The sequence below is a fragment of the Schistocerca gregaria genome, chromosome 6 (genome assembly GCF_023897955.1).
Source record: "Schistocerca gregaria isolate iqSchGreg1 chromosome 6, iqSchGreg1.2, whole genome shotgun sequence".
NCBI classification, from domain to species: domain Eukaryota; kingdom Metazoa; phylum Arthropoda; class Insecta; order Orthoptera; family Acrididae; genus Schistocerca; species Schistocerca gregaria.
Window position 1 is genome coordinate 461,956,678 of NC_064925.1, and position 24,103 is coordinate 461,980,780.

At 43.6% G+C, this 24,103-nt stretch overlaps 1 protein-coding gene across 1 annotated transcript in view; it reads right to left on the reverse strand.

Annotated features, from left to right (window-relative positions):
• LOC126278467 (putative inorganic phosphate cotransporter) overlaps positions 1–24,103 on the reverse strand; it is a 247,204-nt gene that overhangs the window by 57,755 nt on the left and 165,346 nt on the right. The window contains exon 6 of the mRNA XM_049978610.1: positions 21,992–22,212. Coding sequence (XP_049834567.1) covers positions 21,992–22,212 — 221 coding nt within the window. The remainder of the gene's footprint in view (positions 1–21,991; positions 22,213–24,103) is intronic.

Here is a 24,103-nt window from a genome sequence, read left to right on the forward strand (position 1 = left end):
GTCAAAATGTACTTACAGTAAATAAATAAAATAAATTTTTAAAAAAGTTAAAATTTCAAATAGGCCAGTTGCGCTTTCCACCAGCCAATCAGAGTGTACTATTAAAATGACATGTAAAAATGGCGTCAAGCTGCATTACTTCCCTAACATTTGTGTACACTTACATAATTCTCGCTTAATAGTATAACAATGTGTAAAAATGACTCCAAGTCAAAGATATGCATTAAACACTTGAAAGTCAAAGATATTTACGTACACATACATATATATTGCAAAATATTGAAATGATGAGTAAAAATTACACCAAGTTGCATTATTTTCGTGATATTTACGTAAAACTGTATAAACACGCAATGTATAATGTACCACCTCCCTCATGTATCCTCCAACCAGAGCTTAGTACTTAAGCCACAATTAAAATCAAAGAGTCACTTTTAGTGTAGCCCCGTCTTGGCTATACCCAAATATATCGGAATTATTTATTATAAATTACGTTTGAAGTATAATGATACCAAAATTATTGTCAACTGTCGTTTCATTATTGAATGCAATAAATCAACAATGGACTCGTTCGACAGTCGAATCTGTGAATTTCATTGGAAGCTATAGACCTCCCAAATTTCTGTCTGATCTTCTTTCTCCTGGCACAGTGCAGTAACTCGACGTGGCACGGACACAACAGCTCCTTGGAAATCCCCTGCAGAAATACTTAGCCATGAGGCCTGCATAGCAGTCCACAACTGCGAAAGTGTTGGCGGTGCACGATTTTGTAGACGAACTGACCTCTCGATTACGTCTCACATATGTTAGAAGAGATGTATGTCGGTTGATCTGGGTGGCGACACCATTCGCGCTAATTGTCCAGAATGTTCTTCAAACCAATCGCGAACAATTGTAGCCCGGTGAAATGGGGCATTATTATGCATAAAAATTCCATCGTTGTTAAAAGCAGGAAGTCCATGGACGACTGCAAATATTCTCCAAATAATCAAACACCCAGACGACCCAGTCCATTCCAAGTAAACACAGTCAAAACCGTTAAGGAGCCACCACCAGCTTGCACAGTGTCTTGTTGACTACTTTGACCCATGGGGTCTACGCCACACTCGAACCATATCGCCACCTCCTACTAACGAAAATCGGAACTCATCTGACCAGGTCACGTTTTTCCATTCGTCTAGGGTCCAAGTGATATGGTTAAGAGCACAGTAGAGGTGCTGGAGGCGATTCCGTGATATTAGCAAAGGCACAACAGTCGGTCGTCTGCTGCCACAGCCCATTAACGCCATATTTTGCCACATTTTGCCACATTTTCCTAACAGACACGTTCGTTGTAGGTCCCACATCGATTTCTACAGTTATTTCACGCAGTGTCGCTTGTTTGTTAGCATTGACACCTCTACACAAACGTCACTGCTCTCGGTCATTAAGTGGAGGCCGTCGGCCACTGCGTTGTCCGTGGTGAGAAGTAATGCCTGAAATTTAGTACGCTCGACACACTCTTGACATCTACATCTACATCTACGTCTACATCTACATCTACATCTACATCTACATGATTACTTTGCTATTCACAATAAAGTGCCCGGCAGAGGGTCCAATGAACCACCTTCAACCTATCTCTCCACTGTTCCACCCTCAAACGGCGCACGGGTAAAACGAGCACTTACATTTTTCTGTGCGAGCCCTGATTTCCCTTATTTTATTGTGGTGATCATTTCTCCCCATGTACGTGGGTGCCAACAGAATGTCTGCACAATTGGAGGAGAAAGTTGGTGACTGAAACTTCATGAGAAGATCCCGTCTCAACGAAAAACGCCTTTGTTTCAATGATTGCCACTCCAATTCACGTATCATGTCTGTGGCACTATCTCCTTTATTTCGAGATAATACAAAACGAGCCGCCCTTCTTTGTACTTTTTCGATGTCATACGTCTGTCCCACCTGATGCGGATCCCACACCGCACAGCAATACTCGAGAATATGGCGCACAAGAGTGGTGTAAGCAGTCTCTTTGTGGACCTGTTGCACCTTCTGAGTGTTCTGCCAATGAATCGCAATCTTCGGTTGGCTCTACCCAAACATTATCTATGTGATCGTTCCAATTACGGTTTTTTGTAATTATAATCCGTAAGTATTTAGTTGGATTTACAGCCTTCAGATTTGTGTGACTTATCGCGTAATCGAAATTTAGTGGATTTCTTTTAGTACTCATGTAAATAACTTCACACTTTTCTTTATTCAGGGTCAATTCCCACTTTTCGCGCCATACAGATATCGTACCTAAACCACTTTACAATTCTTTTTGGTCATCTGATGACTTTACAAGACGGTAAATGACAACAACATCCGCAAACAATCTAAGATTGTCTCCTGCATCTTTAATATAGGTCAAGGATAATACACTTCCTTGTGGAACGCCGGATATTACTTCTGTTTTACTGGATGACTTTCCGTCTATTACTGCGAACTGTGACCTTTCTGACAGGAAATCACGAATCCAGAGGCACAACTGAGGCCATATTCCATAGGTAAGCTGTTTCGTTAGAAGACGCTTGTGAGGAACGATGTCGAGAGCCTTCTAGAAATCTAAAAATATGGAATCAATTTGACATCCCCTGTCGATAGCACTCATTAATTCATGAGTATAAAGGGCTAGTTGTGTTTCGCAAGAACGATATTTTCTGAATCTGTGCTATGTGTCCATAAATCGTTTTTTTCGAGGTACTTCATAATGTTCGAATACAGTATATGTTCGAAAACCCTACTGCAAATCGACGTTAGTGATATAGGCCTGTAATTCTGCGGATTATTCCTACTTCCCTTTTTGGGTACTGGTGCGACTTGAGCAATTTTCCAGTCTTTAGGTACGGATCGTTCTGTGAGTGAGCGGTTGTACATAATTGCTAAATGTGGAGCTATTGTATCAGCATACTCTGAGAGGAACCTCACTGGTATAGAATCTGGACCAGAAGCCTTGCCTTTATTAAGCGATTTAAGCTGCTTTGCGACACCGAGGATATCTACACTACTGGCCATTGAAATTGCTACACCAAGAAGAAATGCAGATGATAAAAGGGTATTCATTGGACAAATATATTATACTAGAACTGACATTTTCGCGCAATTTGGGTGCATAGATCCTGAGAAATCAGTACCCAGAACAATCATCTCTGGCCGTAATAACGGCCGTGGTACGCCTGGGCATTGAGTCAAACAGAGCTTCGGCCGGCCGGAGTGGCCGTCGGTTCTAGGCGCTTCAGTCTGGAACCGCGCGACCGCTACGGTCGCAGTTTCGAATCCTGCCTTGGGCATGGATGTGTATGATGTCCTCAGGTTAGTTAGGTATAAGTAGTTCTAAGTTCTAGGGGACTGATGACCTCAGAAGTTAAGTCCCATAGTGCTCAGAGCCATTTGAACCATTCAAACAGAGCATCGATGGCGTGTGCAGGTACAGTTGCCCATGCAGCTTCAACACGATACCACAGTTCATTAAGAGTAGTGACTGGAGTATTGTGACGAGACAGTTGCTCGGCCACCATTGATCAGACGTTTTCAATCGGTGAGAGATCTGGAGAATGTGCTGGCCAGGGCAGCATTCGAACATTTTCTGTATCCAGAAAGACCCGTACAGGACCTGCAACATGCGGTCGTGCTGAAATGTAGGATTTCGCTGAGATCGAATAAAGAGCCGGTCGGCGTGGCCGTGCGGTTCTAGGCGCTACAGTCTAGAACCGAGCGACCGCTACAGTCGCAGGTTCGACTCCTGCCTCGGGCATGGATGTGGGTGATGTCCTTAGGTTAGTTAGGTTTAAATAGTTCTAGGTTCTAGGCGACTGATGACCTCAGAAGTTATATCGCATAGTGCCCAGAGCCATTTGAACCATTCTTTTTTGATCTAATGAGGGGTAGAGCCACGGGACGTCATACATCTGAAATGTAACGTCCACTGTTCAAAGTGGCGTCAACGCGAACAAGAGATGACCGAGACGTGTAACCAATGGCACCCCATACCATCACTCCCGGTGATACGCCAGCATGGCGATGACGAATACACGCTTCCACTGTGTGTTCACCGCGATGTTGCCAAACACGGATGCGACCATCATGATGCTGTAAACAGAACCTGGATTCATCCGAAAAAATGACGTTTTGCCATTCGTGCACCCAGGTTCGTGGTAGAGCACACCATCGCAGGCGCTCCTGCCCGTGATGCAGCGTGAAGGGTAACCGCAGCCATGGTCTCCGAGCTGATAGTCCAAGCTTCTGAAAACGTCGTCGAGCTGTTCGTGCAGATGGTTGTTGTCTTGCAAATGTCCCCATCTGTTGATTCAGGGATCGAGACGTGGCTGCACGACCCGTTACAGCCATGCGGATAAGATGCCTGTCATCTCGACTGCTACTGATACGAGGCCGTTGGGATCCAGCACGGCGTTCCGTATTACCCTCCTGAACCCACCGATTCCATATTCTGCTAAAAGTCATTGGATCTCGACCAACGCGAGCAACTATGTCGCGATACGATAAACCGCTATCGCGGTAGGCTACAATCCGATCTTTATCGAAGTCGAAAACGTGATGGTACGCATTTCTCCTCCTTACACGAGGCATCACAACAACGTTTCACCAGGCAACGCTGGTCAACTGCTGTTTGTGTATGAGAAATCGGCTGGAAAGTTTCCTCATGTCAGCACGTTGTATGTGTCGCCACCGGTGCCAAACTTGTGTGAATGCTCTGAAAAGCTAATCACTTGCATATTAGAGCATCTTCTTCTTGTTGGTTAAATTTCGCTTCTGTAGCACGTCATCTTCGTGGTGTAACAATTTTAATGGCCAGTAGTGTACTTCTGTGTCTCTCATCTTGGCAGCTGTTCTTGATTGGAATTCAGAAATATTTACTGCGTCTTCTTTGGTGAAGGAGTTTCTGAAATCTTGGAATACTGAATTTCCTAACTAGTTCCGAAATGGCATGACCCCTGCGTCTAGCTCCAGCTACAATTCCGTATTCGAAGTCTTAATTCCCGTCGTGCGGCCATGACCTCGATGTAAACCTTTTCACATGAATCACCTAAGCACAAACAACAGCTCCACTAGTGCATTGCCCTTTTATACCTCGTCCGCGCAATGCTAACGCCGTCTGCATTTCGCTGTCCAATGACTTATGTCAGCTCAGTGTGTGCCGTTTTCTATGGGATATTGGAACGAGTAGAAAACATACTCTCAATAGTTAAAAACGAACATTGTCATACACAATGTAATTAAGAAATTAGTACATATAGTTGTCGAACATGAGTGTTGTAAATGGTCCTTCACATCCTGGATACTGGCCCTGGAATGGAGTTGGCATTTGAGTTGGTCCCACTCATGTTTCATCGGGGCCTTGCTGGCTGTGACAACACCTCAGCATCTTGCAGACCTTTCACAGACACATGGGTCATGTATGGACGAGCATTGTCTTGTTGAAAATTAGCACCACAATACTGTCCCAATAGAGACAAGACATGAGGAGACAGGATGTCCAGGATGTACATTTGTGCCGTCAGAGTTTCCTCAGTCACCTCCAGCTGTGGTCCTCAGTCAGACCTGATGTTTTCCCACACCGTGACGCCAGCAGTCACACCGATGTGTTTCTCTGATATATTGGGTAAAAGGGGTACCTCCCCAGCTACCCACCATACTCGCTGGCGATGGTCATCCGGAGCATTGCAGAAGCGTGATTCATTGTTAAACAAAAACTGACGCAAGTCGCCGATAGTCCAAGCTTCCATGTCCCGCCACCACCTGAGACGCCGCCATTAGTGCTGTGGTGTCAACAGCAGCCTACGCACGGGACAGTAATTCCCCAGTCCGGTGCTGACCATCTTCGAGCAACAGTGCTGGATGGTACAGAATGTTGCAGGGAGTTCTTACTTGTTCCTGGACAGAAGGCACATATGTGAAGGGGTGACAATATGCTTGATGCACAATACCGCGATCCCCTCTCGTGGCAGTCAGATGTGGTCGACCAAAAACTTGATGTCTGCCCTCACGACCCCATGCAGTCCAACATCGGGCCACTGTCAATCCTAATGTTCCACAAATCTGGACATTGCACAATTCGACCAGCAGCCAGATGGTTCAAATGTCTCTGAGCACTATGGGGCTTAACTTCTGAGGTCATCAGTCCCCTAGAACTTAGAACTATTTAAACCTAACTAACCTAAAGACATCATATACATCCATGCCCGAGGCAGGATTCGAACCTGCGACCGTAGCGGTCACGCGGTTCTGTGCGGTTCTAGGCGCTTCAGTCTGAAACCGCGTGACCGCTACGGTCACAGGTTCGAATCTTGCTTTGGGCATGGATGTGCGTGATGTCCTTAGGTTAGTTCGGTTTAAGTAGTTCTAAGTTCTTGGGGACTGATGACCACATATGTTAACTCCCATAGTGCTCAGAGCCATTTGTTCACGTCCCATTTGTCCACCATTCCTGGTTACAAAACTGAACACGAAAAATACTAACGCAGTCCACTAGCTGCTCTACCAATCACACAGAATTGCAGCTATGATCACTTACATCCCTGCCTACGATTTGTGAGAAGCTACATTGACATCCTACCACGTCTTATGGGTGGTTCTCTCTTATTATCTAGCAGTGTATTTAGATTTTAATGAATAATCAACAAAATCTACTAAAAAGTCACTGACGGCTATACCATGTCCTATGGGTAGCTCACTTTTTGGCAGGCAGTGTATTTACAGTTTGATGAATAATCAGAAAAATCGACTAAAAAATCAGAAACAGCCATACCATTTCTTCCGAGTGGCTACCTTTTTTGTCAGGTAGAGTATTTACATTTTAATGAATAGACAAGAAAATCTACTAAAACGTCAGAAACAGCCATTAGTACTTTAATTCATGAATAAGCATTTACATATTTAGTTGCCGTCTTAAAATCTTAGAACTTTTATTACGTGTTTTAAATCATATTGGATGAGGAGCGTACGTAGTTGCTAGCACTGATATCCTACAGCATCGCCATGTGGGAGGTTAATATAGCGAAGCGAATATTAACTGACATACGTTTATTCGGTCTACATCGCAACAAGAAAATTTACATAACAGTTTTCGGCTAAATATGGCTATTATGTCGTCTGCTGATGTGTAGTAATCAGCACCACAATGTACCACTCTGCTGGCCTTGCAGACAATTTCAAGATTACACTTCCAGTGGTGCTGGGTTACGGTTAATTTGAGATGTTCCTTACACCTCTCCCCGGCTGTTTTAATGGTGTCCTAGTAGCGGCATAACCCCATTTTGGATAGAGAAGGGTTAGATTGCTTTTAACGTTAAACAGCTGAACCTTTTTATTTACCTACTCACAGCCACTTTCTTCCTAGAGCCCCATAAACTGACTGAACCATAGCGAAATTTGCCAGTGACTTATATGGGCCATGCAACACACAAACAACCAAATTACGGAATGAACGGTGTAGCTGTTCATTTATAGTCTAACAGTACCCACTTAGCCACTAAGAAAAACACTCACACTGAATTTACTGTGTGTTTATAACTAAAGTACACCTACTCAGAGTTATACAATGTGGGTTGTAATTATCGTATGGCAACCAAACTTAATAGTATCTACAAAGTGTCAATGCGGGACCGATTTACGCTGGAAAAAATTAGTTCCAATTTTGGGCACCAGGTGCAAATCTAGCGCAGGAAAGACACATAGCAATGTTTCTATATGAAAGAACGAGACCTGCCAGAAAAGGTCAAGCAATTGAGAAAGGTATAATATTGATTTTATTACTAACTGTCGTTTACAGAATTTGTTCAATATGAGCACCAGAGACATCAACGAAATCCTGTACAGCGCCAGATCTACACTTGGTGGCGAAATCTGGAACTAATATTTTTCCAGCGTAAACGCTTTGACATATCTACCAAGTTTCGCTGACATACGATAATTACGGCCGATACTGGACCTCATGCACTTAAATTATAACCACGTTGTAGTTAAGAGAAAATAATATTTATTATGATTACAATTAGCATACGTGCGTTACTATCTTAGCAGTTACAGAACGGGGGAGACTTGATTGTTCAAATGTGTTTGAAATCTTACAGGACTTAACTGCTAAGGTCATCAGTCCCTTAGCTTAGACACTACTTAACCTAAATTATCGTAAGAGCAAACACACACACCCATGCCCGATGGAGGATGGGAACCTCCGCCGGGACCAGCTTCACAGTCCATGACTGCAGCGCCTGAGACTGCTCGGCTAATCCCGCGCGGTAAAACGAGAGGGAAACTGTGTTTGCTAACTTCTGTGGGTATCCACTGTCTTGGACTATGCTTAAGCTTCCGACGGAAGCCAGCACGTTCACTGCCGAAGTTCTTGCAGCTATTTAGGCCCTTCAACTTGCGGCAACTCAGTTCGATGACATTCTTATTCTCACGGATTCCAAGAGTGCACTTGTTAAACCTAAAAAAAAAAAAAGCAAAGGGACTGCAACAATAACCGACACGTGTTTGATGTAACTAAGTTAATCTACCAGTGTGAAAGCGAAAAGAAACGCGTCCAGTTATTGCGGATCAAGAGCCCTCCGGTGTCTCATACAACGAGTCGGTGGACTAACTGTCGAAACAAAGTGTGGTTCCTGGCCAACCTTACTGTACTAATCTTCCACGTACTGATTTCGTTGCAGGTTTAGAGGCACAAGTCTTGCAAGAACAGTCACAGATGTGACAGATGTCACAACAATCCAAAGGAAGACTCCACGTCACAATACAGCCGAGCACTCCCTAAGAAACGTGATTCTCCCAAACCAAGTTGTCTAGACGTCACACGACCATTACAATGAGCCCCCAGGTAGGCCACAACTGTTGTTCTTCACATCTTTACACGACGACAGTTCAGCCATCTCCTTACTGCGAAGAACGCCCAACTGAGACTCCAAACGCCTACCATGTGATGCTTGGTTGTGAGCTTTACGACAGACAACGGCCCAGATTTCTGAGGCCGTTGATCAGAACAGAAATTCTCCGCTCTGAATTCTGCGACGGACCTGTTTCGGCAGCTGTCCACAGTAGACCGTGTCAGTATTACCCTGTTTCTGCAGGAAGCTGGTATCCAGACACAAAGGATACAGAATGGGAAGTTGTGATACAGGGACTGTGTTGAATGACGAAAGTATACCATGATGTTTAACACTGGTGTTAGTCTAACTGAAGATGCCTGTTAGTCTGGTAAACGAAGGAAAATTACGGTATGGTGGAGGAGGGGGGGGGGGGGGGGTTCATGACTACAGACTAACAATTCTGACCGGTACAGTGCGAGCGTGCGGAGTAGGGGAGCGCGAAGGTTATTTTTTCTTATGTTTTTCTTGAATATTTAAAAAACCACGGCTTCTAGCAGAGACATTTCTCGGTACAAAATTAAACTACATTAAATTTCCTACAAACATAGTCCTATCCATTCATTTTCTACCTCTAATAATTTCTGTGTTGCAGGGGATGGCGAAATCACAAATCGTTAAGAATATGGTTGTAATGGTGCAACATTGATTTTTAACTTAAATGAAGCTGATTAAGAATAAATATTAAATGTGTTCACCACATCTCAGTGCAGTAGAATCATATTAAGGATTAAACCAAGTTCTGGGGCGTAACGGGGTAGAAAGGCGGGGGCATCGAGGTTAGAAGTGTGACGGAAGGTAGGTCGCTTGCCGCTGTATTGTGGTCATGGACTTCCCTCCTTCATAAACCTGCAAAATGAAGAGTGAACAGACAGTTCCCGATTCTCTCCACCGCACTACGTCACAAAAAGCGACTACAAGATATTTCACAAAGGTTTACCGACCTGTACGCAGCTCGCCTTATGCATCCCGGCGACGCACTGCAGGTGGGGTGTTATTATCCACAAAGTGTGTTAATGCTACATAGAACACATAATTATATGAGTTGCTGCAAACATAAACGCAAGAAAAGCCTATAGGACAGATACCACGTAAATCTCAGCACACTGTCCTACACTGCTGCAAGGAAATTGTTTCTTAGTCATCCTGCACAGCAGCTGTTACGTTCTTCTGGGAAGGGAACTTTGCCCAGCATGAGCGCTTCTCACTTTTTAATTTGCAGACGCGCAGATAATATTTCCTCAGCATTTTCTGTCCGGTTCTCTCACGTTAGTAGACAAAATAACTTCAATGAACTCGTGTCTATCTAGCGGAGTATTTATTTTCAATTGTTAATTGAGCTATTATAATTCGGGATCTTTGCCTTTCGCGGACAAGTGCTCTACCATCTGAGCTACCCAAGCACGACTCACGCCCCTGTTGATGATTCGTAGAGCACAAAAAAGACACTGAAGTCACATACACAGGTTAAAAGTTGGCTACGGTATTAAAAACACTCCAGAACAAGTCACTATAACCCACTTGGAGAGATGAAGCACACACGACGAAGAATAAAACTGCCAGGAGGGACCTGCTGAGGGAGAGGTCGGAGAGGATGGAAAAGGAGGGGAGAGCATGGTGCAGCAGGGGAGAGGGTGGGATTAAAAGAGTAGTGGTGTCAGGGTGTCAGGGTGTACACCAAGAGGTAGGAGAAATGTGGGGCAGGAGATGAGGAGGAAAGACAAGGCAGAAGGAGTGGAGAGACACTGAAGGGGGGCACAGGAGAGGGAAAGCCACTCAGGAGAAGGGTGGGGGAGGAGAGGGAGTTCTGAGGAGGAGGCAGGAGGAAGGTGCAGTTAGAGTTGATAGGAAGGGTAAAGGTCAGGTCTAAGCTCATCATCCGGGAGGGGTAGATGCTGGAAGTTGCGTTGGGAAAGGAGGTGGAGGGTGTGGAGATGCAGAGAGGGTGGGACACAACGGTAAAGGCACGGCAACGGGCTGTAGGTGGAGAGGAAGGGAGACACCAGGGGGGTGAGGGGGATCGAGGCGGTGGACAATATATAGAATGCGGATGTGTTCAAGATGAAGGAGAAGGTGGGGGAAGGCGATGAGGTTGTAGAGGACGTGTGTGAGGGACGGAAGGCAGATGCAGAAGCATGGAGCTGGTTTTTTTCCTTTATTGTTATGTCACACCTTACATAAGGGTGGCTGGCAGCAGCACAGTACGCTGCTCTTCAGCCACAGTTATTACAAAAGAAAAACAATGGAGACACAGAATATACATAACATAGTGGGGGACAAAAACAGTAGTCACAGTAACGAAGAAACACGATGCCGTTCACACGCGAAGAAAACCAAAGAAACTGTTAGCACTGAAAACAGACACTGATGATGGAGACGACATGTGAACGATGGAGCGTGGGTGGCGAAAACACTGAGGCACAAACACGACGGCACACACACTAAACTGACGATGATGATCTCCGACGCATAAATGTCCACTTAACGTATGCGATTCCGGGGACCTGCCAAGAGGGGAAGAAGGTGGTGGGGGAGGGAGAGGGGAGAGCAGAGATGCCAATGACAGAGGAGATGAGGGGAGGAAATAAGGCATGGGGGGTAGGGGAAGCCTGGGGGAGGAGGGGGGAGGTAAGGAGGAGGGAGGGAAGGGAGAGAGAAGGAAGAGAGTGTGCTCTCAGGAAAAAACACAGGAAGTGGGAGGGGAGGATCAAAGTTGATAGGAGGTGTAGATGGAGGGGAGGAGGCAGATGGAGGTGGCACGGTTCTCCGCTTATATAACCACGATTGCAGCCTCTGCCACCTATCAGAGAGAGCCGAAACGACGCATGTGCGAAAAGCGAGTTGGGCAGCTCAACCCAGCTCCGGCCATCTGTGATACCGAGTGACATCAGGTGGTGAGAGGAGCTGGCGCCATGTTTGAAACAGCCTCTCCGGCCTCTCCATAAGCATTGAGTATCCATTGTTGGTTCCTTTCGACATCCAAGGCCCCACGTGCACCTGTCTCTGTTAAAATTGTTGCTAAAAAATGGTTCAAATGGCTCTGAGCACTATTGGACTCAACTGCTGTGGTCATCAGTCCCCTAGAACTTAGAACTACTTACACCTAACTAACCTAAGGACATCACACACATCCATGCCTGAGGCAGGATTCGAACCTGAGACCGTAGCAGTCGCACGGTTCCGGACTGGGCGCCTAGAACCGCGAGACCACCGTGGCCGGCAAAAATTGTTGCTCTTCATTCTGTTTTCAACCGCCTCTTTTATTACGGAATCCCAACATGTTGACACATGAGGCAAGAATCTCGTGTTTTATTCGAATTGACATGGCCTGAACACCGAGAAGATTTTATTCAGACGTGCCACTGTGAAAGACAGAGGACCAATTTTTTGGTCTTTGTTGACTGGCTATATGTTGCATACATGATATTGTATCCTAAGTCTCGCATTACTCTCTTCTCTGGCCAAAAAGTTAACATCAAAGGTCAATAAACAAATAAAAATTGCGATCAGGCTGTAGCTTGTAAGTACTGGCAAATATTTACCACTTTTACTGCCCGCGCAGCATACATACATCGCTAATTTAAGCATTGTTTGTGCTACCGTTGTATAGGGTGCACTAAGTTACGTGATGCCAACTGAGGAGCTACTCGACCGAATAGTAGCGGCTTCGGTCAAGAATATCATCATAACGACCGGGAGAGCAGTGTGCTGAACCCAAGGCCCTCCTTTCTGCATCCTTCCCTGAGGATGACACGGCGATCGGATAGTCCCGGTAGGCCACTCGTGGCCTGAAGACGGAGTGCTTTTTTTACGGAGTATCGTCGTATATATATGTAACATGAGGAAATAGGACGTACCTGATATCTGCGATACTGACGCTATCTGATGCAGAGCATCCGTACATCCGTTTGTAATACGGAAGTGGCCAATAGATGTCACGACATACGGATGTGCGACTATAAAAGGGGGTGCAGAGTATTGTGTTTTTAGTCTTCAAAGGAGTCAAGAACCCACAGAGAGCCCAAGCCCCTTTGCAAACGAATACAGAAGAAAGTGAAACTCTTTCTCACACCTTGCCTCTCCAGAAGAAAACACCACCAAAGGCGATCACTCTTTGGGCACATCATGCCAAAAATAAATAAATAAATAAATAAACTTCACTAACAGTGGAGCGAGTAGGTCAGTGGAGCTCAGTGACTTCGAACTTTGTCTACTCATAGTCGCGAGAGTAACAAATTCGTCAGGTCGTTTCGAAGGCTACGCAGGTCAACTGTCGGTAATGTGATTGTGAAGCGGAAATACAAAGAAGCAACCACAGCAAAAAGTACGAGGTAGAATCCATGACCTGACGGGCAGGACTGTTGAACCCTGCGGAGGCTGATTGTTCAAATGGTTCAAATGGCTCTGAGCACTATGGGACTTAACATCTGTGGTCATCAGTCTCCTAGAACTTATAACTACATAAACCTAACTAACCTAAGGACATCACACACATCCATGCCCGAGGCAGGATTCGAACCTGCGACCGTAGCAGTCGCGCGGTTCCGGACTGCGCGCCTAGAACCATTAGACCAGGAGGCTGATTGTAAAAAATCAGATGAACTCAGTGGACGGAATCACTCTGAGTACCAAAGTGCTACCAACATCCCAGCTAATACAATGAGTGTGCGTAGGGCATTAAAAATTATGGGGTGAAATGGTCGTGCATATTCTCATACAGCAGACATTCCCGTAACCAGTGCTTCAGTACGCTTGAGAAGTTGGGAAGATCGATGCCACAGGACAGTGGATTGTTGCAAACGAGTGATTTGTGGCAGTGCCATGGGAAGGGTTCTGGTTTGGCGAATGCTTAAAGAACATTACGAACCACCTTGTGTGATGCCAATAGTGAAGTACGGAGGAGGTGGTGTTATGGCACAGGGATATTTTCTGTGGTTACGACGTGGTGAAATTATAACGCTTCAGAAAAGCTAAATACGGTGAAAGAGATCTGTTAAATCTCTTTCATATAATTTATCTCGTAATCGAGTTGTTCCACTGCCTAAGGCTACCTGTTTGGGCCTCTAACTAGCCTTGGGAAGGAAAAGAGTTTTGTTCTTTATTTCTACCTCCGTATTAAGAGTATCAGCATTACTGCTCTATGCTAATAGTGTTTGTGAAGCCGAGTGCATGATAAATTTGAGTGGAATGTGTTTCTCTAACGTCACAGGAATTACTCATCTACTTGAACAGTTTCACTGACCTATGGGATGTAACTAATAAGCAGAGGAGTTTGGATGTGCCCAGAGGGCAGGTTACTTTGGTCAAGCATGTCACACTACGTTGGCGAGAGTTCGCAGGGACTCTATGATTGACGTCTTCTCTTCCCCCCTCACCACACCGCCCCCTACATACACTTCAGGCGGCCATCGATCCGCACTTCTCTTCCGGGCGTGATGTAAGAAAGGCGTGTTTGCAGTTCATCTTGAAACGGTGAGGGGAAGTTAGTTAGGTGAGTTAATTTCTGATGGACAATTTCTTTTCGACGTTAGGATGGTAGCAAGAATTCTAATGGTCTGTTTGAATATATTTATCTGTGTGTACACGAATTATCGAAATTTTTGAGCATGATGCTTTTAAGCCAAGTTTCAACTCAATGCCCCTAGAGTGCAAAGGAACCACGTTTAATTTCACAATAATTGCAATGAGGACACGTATAGAATGTAGATACATTTAACATGAGATTGAAATTCACAATATTTTCCAGAACTGTGGAATTTAGAGGTCTGTCCCTTTGTGTAGACCTCCTGTTCACTCCAATGGTGTTACCGAGCATGTTGTGCGTCCTTAAATCAGTAACAAATATGATATTTCCCATGTTCATGTGTTGGGCGTTGCTTTGCATTTCTATTTGAGACGTAATTTTGTGGTGAAACAGTTAATTTCTCCTTTCTTCAGTTTACTGACGTCCTCCCACGTGTCCATCAAAGTGCACGCAGGCAACAATAGTACTGCTAAATGAATATATCTCATCTTTCTGTGGTTATCTAATACATGTACACCTGGTCAATTTTCATTCAGTTCCGATATGCAAAATTGAGATTGTTTTTATCGGTTTGCTGACGTCCTTCTAAATGTTGTTAGAGCGTACAAAGATCCCCACAATATAGATAAATGAACAGAACTCTACTTTCTGATTACATGTAATACAAATATCCTCAGCCAGTTTTATTAAGGTTCTTGTTTTTGGAATTAACGAAATTTTTCGCATCTTGGTATCTACCCAGAAACACAGCCCAGCTTCTCTGTTGAGATCACTGTAGTATTTCTGTTATACTCATTTTTAAAAGGAAAAATTCCTTCTTAGTTCTGTTTGTCGAACGTTCGTACAAGTAACTGATTTCCCTCTGTGAAACAGTATTGTAAGTTACCTAAAATACCTGATGCTACACAGTACTCTGAATAACTACCCATACTTAAGAGGTGCAACCCCCAAAATTACCAAACAACTGAATATTTCTTTCTACGTGGGGATCTTTTTGAATTGTACAAGTATCTACTACTTTATGTATAACATTACCCACGCATTTACTGTTTTATACATCTTGCGTGAAATTTCTTGCAAATAAACGTCTTGTACTTTTACAATCGCACACCAGATCCCCCTTTAACTCACTGATTTTAGCTACCATGTGTTTCTTGAAAACAATGTCAATTTAGAGGGAACGGGATGGTCAAGACCACAAGGAAATGTTTTACGACAGCCGCTTGCCTATATGAGAGCAGTGTGTGAGTCACCGTCAGTTGCTACCTTTCATAGATAAAGAAAATTTTACTTGAGACTGTTTTCTGACAAATCCTTAGAGATTTTGATCCGCTGACCACGAATCTGACACGTATTATTATGTAGTATTAGTATTTTTAACTGTATCGATAGTTTTACTGTCTGAAAATACATATTTCGGAGAAATAACGTGTATGTGTTGACTGCAGCATCAGCTATATGGCAGTAAGTGTGTGTCTTAAGATAGACGGTCATAACACACATTAAGATCATTTTCTTGCAAGTGAGTGTTTGTATAACATGACTGCACTTTGAAAGGAGTTCGACAGCTGTAACACTTACACTGTAACAACATATTCCCTCGGATAGAACTACGTGGCATATGATATGTGTTTATTTTTAAATCTGAATGACGCTGCAATCTTTATCACAACCATTCACACTATCTAGCAATCCATGTGCACGTTTAATCTTTATTTCAGAATATGTTAGCAAGAAAATAAAAATTACAGGTAGTTTCTGCTATGTGTGTGGCTATCATATTGGACCAAAACAAGTTAAAATCGAATGGTTCCTATTCTGCATATAAAGTTTATTTTGGAATGGCATTTTTACTGGGCCTCACATTCTTTCAGTGTTGAATAGTAACGTAATGGCACAAAAAACGAGTAACTTAAAGAGACAAGGACGCGAAACATTTCGCGCTTTAATGACAGGATGTCTTGTGCCGATTCGAATTGAGACAAAAGATATCACGCAATGATGGGTGACTATACTTAGGGTTTAATACGTTACGAAGAGATGCCTGAGCATAAAAGAAAAAGGACAACGAACTTCACTTCTTATTGTGAATTTTCTGTTTTATATATATATATATATATATATATATATATATATATATATATATATATATAATGACACTTTAGAGTTTTGATTAGAAAATTACAGTAGTAGTGACGCTAGAAAGATTGAACTAATGACATTCTTATATTTAAACCATTGACACTGTGGAGAAACGGATGTAATATCCGTAATCAGGACACATAGATTACGTACAAACCACTGAAAAATAAATACAGGGTGTTGCAAAAAGGTACGGCCAAACTTTCCGGAAACATTCCTCACACACAAATAATGAAAATATGGTATGTGGACATGTGTCCGGAAACGCTTACTTTCCATGCTAGAGCTCATTTTATTACTTCTCTTCAAATCACATTAATCATGGGATGGAAACACACAGCAACAGAACATACCAGCGTGACTTCAAACACTTTGTTACAGGAAATGTTCAAAATGTCCTCCGTTAGCGAGGATACATGTATCCACCTTCTGTCGCATGGAATCCTTGATGCGCTGATGCAGCCCTAGAGAATGGCGTATTGTATCACAGCAGTCCACAATACGAGCACGAAGAGTGTCTACATTTGGTACCGGGGTTGCGTAGACAAGAGCTTTCAAATGCCCCCATAAATGAAAGTCAGGAGGGTTGAGGTCAGGAGATCGTGGAGCGCATGGAATTGGTCCGCCTCAACCAATCCATCGGTCACCGAATCTGTTGCTGAGAAGCGTACGAACACTTCGACTGAAATGTGCAGGAGCTCCATCGTGCATGAACTACATGTTGTGTCGTACTTGTTAAGGCACATGTTCTAGCAGCACAGGTAGACTATCCCGTATGAAATCATGATAACGTGCTCCATTGAGTGTAGGTGGAAGAACATGGGGCCCAATCAAGACATCACCAACAATGCCTGCCAAAACGTTCACAGAAAATCTGTGCTGATGACGTGATTGCACAATTTCGTGCGGATTTTCGTCAGCCCATACATGTTGATTGTGAAAATTTACAATTTGATCACGTTGGAATGAAGCCTCATCCGTAAAGAGAACATTTGCACTGAAATGACGATTGACACATTGTTGGATGAACCGTTCGCAGAAGTGTAGCCGTGGAGGCCAATCAGCTGCTGATAGTGCCTGCACACGCTGTACATGGTACGGAAACAACTGGTTCTCCCGTAGCACTCTCCATACAGTGACGTGGTCAACGCTACCTTGTACAGCAGCAACTTCTCTGACGCTGGCATTAGGGTTATCGTCAACTGCACGAAGAATTGCCTCGTCCATTGCAGGTGTCCTCGTCGTTCTAGGTCTTCCCCAGTCGCAAGTCATAGGCTGGATTGTTTCGTGCTCCCTAAGACGCCGATCAATTGCTTCGAACGTCTTCCCGTCGGGACACCTTCTTTCTGGAAATCCGTCTAGATACAAACGTACCGCGCCAAGGCTATTGCCCCGTACTGATCCATACATCAAATGGGCATATGCCAACTCCGGATTTGTAAACATTGCACTGACTGCAAAACGACGTTCGTGATGAACACTAACCTGTTGATGCTACGTACTGAGGTGCTTGATGCTAGTACTGTAGAGCATTGAGTCGCATGTCAACACAAGCACCGAAGTCAACAATCCCTTCCTTCAATTGGGTCAACTGGCGGTGAATCGAGGAAGTACAGTACATACCGACGAAAATAAAATGAGCTCTAACATGGAAATTAAGCGTTTCTGGACGCATGTCCACATAACATCTTTTATTTATTTGTGTGTGAGGGATGTTTCCTGAAAGTTTGGCCTTACCTTTTTGTAACACCCTGTATAAGCAGTAATTTTGTTAAAATTTGTGTATCTGTATTAAATTCTAATCTCAATAACTGAACTTCAGAGTCATATTACGATACCATTGAAATTGCATTCTGGCCAACGTAATTAATCTGCCAAGCTATTTTCTTCCTATTAAAATGAAATTAGTAGTCATATTTCTCTGACCCTGCCATCATCTTTTGATAGGCAGTCCAGCTGAAATCTTTAATATTCCTTTTAATTGCTACCGCTAGTTACCTAACCTGCCATGATTCCATTTATTATCAGAGCTTTCAAACAGAGTCAGTCAGAAGCAGTAGGTACGTTTTATTTGTCGAGCTCTGCCACAATAGTAGCAGTTATGGAAATGAAAATGAGCGTTTGGCATCATTGGCCGGGAAGCCTCTTAAGGGGCAGGTCCGGCCGCCTTGGTGCAGGTCTTATTACATTCGACGCCACATTGGGCGACCTGCTCACTGGATGGGGATGAAATGATGGTGAAGACTGCACAATACCCAGAACTGGTTTCCTTAACGGTTGTAATTATCCGTAAATGAGGCTCTACTTCTCAGTAAAGAGCCCTACAATATAATTTGAGGGAGGCCTTGTTTTATTCCGTGCTGTAAGTCTTGCCACAGCATCGTTACCAGCGGAGATAATCCCAGACCCATCCGGGAATCGAACTCCTGCTCCTTAGGACGGCAATCCGTCGCGCTGACCATTCAGCTATCGGGGCAGACCAGTAGCAGTTATGAATACATATGTATCTCTTAACAGAAAGATCTGAACACATTCTAAAGCACTGTGTACTGCTTACAATGCAGGAACAGTTCGGAAATAACATTTGTTTGTATCAGCATGTGAATGCACATTGTCATAAAGAGGCATCTGTGAGGCAATGGACTGTGAAAAATAACGTTGCTGAAATGAACTGGTCTACGTAGAGTCCCTACTTAAATCCAGTTCAACAGCTTTGCGGTGATGTAGACCGTCGACTTCACTCCAGACCCCGAATCCAACATCACTACCTTCTCTGGTATCGGCTCTTGTGGAAGAATGGTCTGACATTCCTCCACACGCACTCAGACAGCTCACTGAAAATGTCCCCAGCTGAACTCAAGCCCACATATACTAACATCCACTATTAGGTGTCTGGATAGTTATGATCAGATAGTGTATATTTTTTATGTTTTATCTCAGCAGTAATATCTTCATCAAAGTCTACATAAATACTCTGCAAGCCATTGCGTGGCGTATGGCAAAGGGTACCATGTACCAATACTAGTCATTTCTTTTCCTTTTCCACTCGGAAATGGCCGCTTGGGTGATGGCTGAAGCAATTACAGTCGCAAATGCAAAGAGTCGTTAATACTACGAGTGGTAGTGTGTATAACTTAATTCAGTGCTCAAAATATTTTTGATAAAGAACTGTTAAACATAATTCGATTTATGTGTGAGCAATTTACACGTGTGACAGATTATGTATACATCTGTTGTAATCATCTGGTGTTAACGATGCTGTGGCAAGACTTACAGCACGGAATAAAACAAGGCATCCCTCAAATTATATTTTAGGCCTCTTTACTGAGAAGTAGACCCTCATTTACGGATAATCATAACCGTTACAGCACCAATTCATAAACGAAGTCACGGCATATCTTTTCCAGCTAAGGTGTCATCATGATCTTCAGAATAAACCAGATGAGAAATAGAAACATTTTGAGGTGTACGTGATGCTGTACTTCTCCCACTACAGTCCCCACGTGTACAGCCAGTCTGTTAAAACCAGGTGCCTGAGCACGTCATCCAAAGAAGTGGTAGGTGTTGTACAGTGTCCGACTATTCATTGTGAAATTGTAGAGAAACATCATAAAAAAGAACAAATTCAAGAAAGAGGTCGGCTGTCAGAAAAGGATAACTTGTGACGAAGCAAGCTGGGACCTCTTCACTTCCTCTTTTGTTTTGCCATCTGCCTCCTTAATGTAATTTTATATTCATTTTTGCCTAATTACCATCAACATGCATGAGTGTAATCTGCATTTTCATAAAAGAGAAAGGCTGGCCCTCAGTCTTAAGGATTGTAGGAACAGGTCTAATTCCGTGCTTAGTTTTGTGTATGTTATTAATTTCCTAATTTATTTTAAGCATTCCTAGTTAATACTTTTTTTATAGGATGAAATCTGTAATTGTTTCGTGACTTAGATTCTGTTGTTGACTTATAAACAGATATAAATTCTGTACTGCTAATAAACATTTGAAAGAACTACTAGGATTCTTAAAGTATTTATTGTGCTCTATTCGAACCGCGCGACTGCTACGGTCGCAGGTTCGAATCCTGTCTCGGGCATGGATGTGTGTGATGTCTTTCGGTTAGTTAGGTGTAAGTAGTTCTAAGTTCTAGGGGACTGATGACCACAGCTGTTAAGTCTCATAGTGCTCAGAGCCATTTGAACCATTTTTTGTGCTATATTCGAAAACGTATTAGCAATGCCAGCACTTAATTAATTCCAAATTAATAACCAGGTTTCCCAAAAGTATTGTTTGTATACCTACATTTGTTAATTTCATTATTGATACTAATAATTCGCCCTCAGCTTTACGGAGGAAATAAATGTTAAAAATAAGGAGTTTTCGATGCATTCAGTTAATTTAATGAGTCATGTTTTAATTGTAATTTCTGTAACTTGAACATTGAACATTGTATGGTTTCAGTGCCTATTATTGTGAGGATATATGAAGGGCCGATTTTGTCCCGAGACTGTCAGTCCACGGCCGATTTGCAGACGGGAATTATATACTGGTTAAATTAACAACAATGCATCAACTTAACAGTGGAATAAGTGTAACACAAATAGGCCTTGTGTTAAAACAATTAATGACAAGTCTGTTCAATTTATTTGAGAAACAGTGTCATGCATAGCGTATTATTCTGCAAGAACTGTGAACTGTGTGGTTAAGTTTTTACTACTCATAGATGTTGATGTTGCCCGCAACCTGTTAATGAGACTTCTCAACATTTACCAATAGTGAACTGGCCATATAATTGTGTAATATTGGGGGGTTGTGAGCATTGAAAGTAAAGAACTGTGAAATGCAATTTTGCAAGTGTCGGCTACATCTTTTACAGTATTCAGTGCTGAACTTCCCCCCCCCCTCCCCCCCCCCTCCCCCCACATTTTCAGCCAGTATAACAATGCAGTACGTCGACACCGAGGACTATCGACGAAGAAGTAAAGCAGGAGAATGTCACAAACTCCGACTATGTGGAAGAAACTTGCCCTACATTCTTGCGTCGAATCGATAAAAAGGTCCTCTGTGAGAAGATGTGTCGTAGGCAGCAAGAAAAACTAGCAGAAGATATGTGGTACTCTTGTAAATTGTTTGAACATATCTTTTATCAGATGTTTCGAACTGTACGATGCACGAAATAATTTAAGACAAGCAGAGCTTTCCTTCGTTGGAAAGTTTTTTTGATGTCAATAAAGAAATAAATGCTGCAGCAGCTATAATTTCTAGAACAACAGAAATGATCAGCATAGGCGGAGCTGACATGAGATGGGTGCCATTGGGAACAGTTACTGCACTGCTGGGGCCAATTCAACAGAAAGAGGTCAGCACACAATGGCAGCCTTGAATATCTCTGTTTGTCAGCAACTCCTGGACGAGTAGTAGATCTCACCTTCTCCGTGGAGACGGTGTCCGCGATGCTGGTGGTGATGTAGGTCAACTCGTCGGGCGAGATGCGCGGGTGTCTGGCGGGAGAGTCGTACACCGTCACGAACCACAGGATGGTCCAGACGCCCACGATACCGCCGAGGATGTAGAAGCTCGCCTTCCACCCCAGGACCTCGATAATGGCCGAGCAGATGGGCCACGTCACCACCGTGCCGAAGGTCCCTCCTGGGAACCGCATACCAGTAAAGTTCTCCCTCTTCTATGCAGGTCAAGTTATTATTATTTCAACCTCCTCATCCCACATTGGCAAGGGGTGGGCTGCCAGCGGTACAATAACACACTCTTCAGCCAAAGGCCCACACAATTTAAATAAGAGACATGACAACAAGAAAGTAAATATGCAAAGTTAAAAAAAATATTTAAAATCTGTGAGAAGATGTTTGCATGATGGCATTTACGTAGAAAAAATACAAAGCTGTTTCCATTCATTACATTAAAATCAGCAAAGGCTAATAGGTTAAGACAACATGAAAAAATAGACATTTCAAACACTGTAAAAAAATTACAGTGATGTTCATTAAAAATGAGCACTACATTTTCACCAAAAGACTGAAGGACCTGCACAGCTGGAGAGAGTTGAGGAGGGAAAATTGCGTTCTAGAGGATGGAAGTGGTTGGTTAAAAATGTAAGGGTCTATTAGGGAGGAAACAAAAGGAGATGAAGTTAGGTGTTGGGGTGGGTAGTGGAAGGAGAGAAAGTGAGGAAGAGTCTGGTCAGTGGGCAGTGCCATTGAATCAAGAGTGGACAGGACTTGGAGAAATGAGTAGGGAAGAGGGAGAGCGGAGCCCTGGTCTGCGGCGAGATAGCTGGGGAATTACAGTATGTATATCAGATAAATGTTGGAGTGGATTTCATTATCTGGGAGAGGGAAACGGTTGAAATTGTGTTGTGGTAGGAAATGGACGTTTGTAGGTGTAGCGACTGTGGGATGTCTTTGTAACGGCGCGGCAGCCAGGGGAAGACACTGAGGTCATTGGAATCTGGTTTCCAGAGAGCGAAGGACATGCAGAGACATTCAGTGTGGGTGAGGAGGGTTTGATGCGATACTAGAGCAGCCATATCGGGGTAGTAAACGTATGTGGAAAGCATGCTGCATCGCTTGACGTTCAAGGTTTTTGGGAGGACAAATAAAACTCAGGTCGAACGAATATTCAGGCAACATTTGCATAGGAGAGGACGGGTAAGACACAGGTGTTTTACAGGGTGGATACGATTGGACATAAATTTGTGGTAGCGTTAACGAAGGAGGGAAAGATCTACAGTTAATTCCAACAGGATGGGGCAACTGCCCATACACCCAACGGAATGTTGGAACACATTTACACAATCTTCACACGTGACAGAGTTGTTAGCAGAGGTCAGTCTGGTCGCGGCCCTAGCTGCTCACCCATGTCACCTTATCTATCAGTGTGCGATTACTTTGTATGGGGAGCCATCAAGTCTGAGGTGTATTGCAACAGCCATCATAATCTTCAAGAACTGCAGCAGAAAATTTCGGATAAGATTACAGCAGTTCCAGCAGTCCACCTTCGATCCGCCCTCAACAACCTGCTGACCAGGCCCAAAAGTGGACAGCGATGAATGTTGGTCACTTGCAATATCTGCCATAGTCAGCTTAATATTGTATTTACTTTCCTCTGCTGTGTTTCTTTGTACCTTTGAACGCTGTTCCCCAGACCAGTATTATTTACCCCGTCCTGTAGCGGTAAGGATAGTGGATGGGCGCAAACCCCAACTTCAGCCAGTTAATTTTTTTCGTCTCTTGTGGCCTTTTTGTTGAATAGTTAGTATACGACGTTTCCATGTTTGTTGGCTATCAGTTGTTCATATGAGTTATTTTAATGCGTCAGTTAATCAGGCAAGACGCTTATGGATGGCGAAGTAGAAGGTATGAAGGGTGGTTCATCCTATTAACGTATTAGTGCCTGGTAGGGTTAATTATGAGAGACCGTTTTGGGAAGTAAACTGACTAAGGTTGATTTGGTTGGTATTTCTGGAGTGAGGGCGGGGAAAGAAGTGCTATCAGGATACCAAACGAGGTGGATTAGCAGAGGT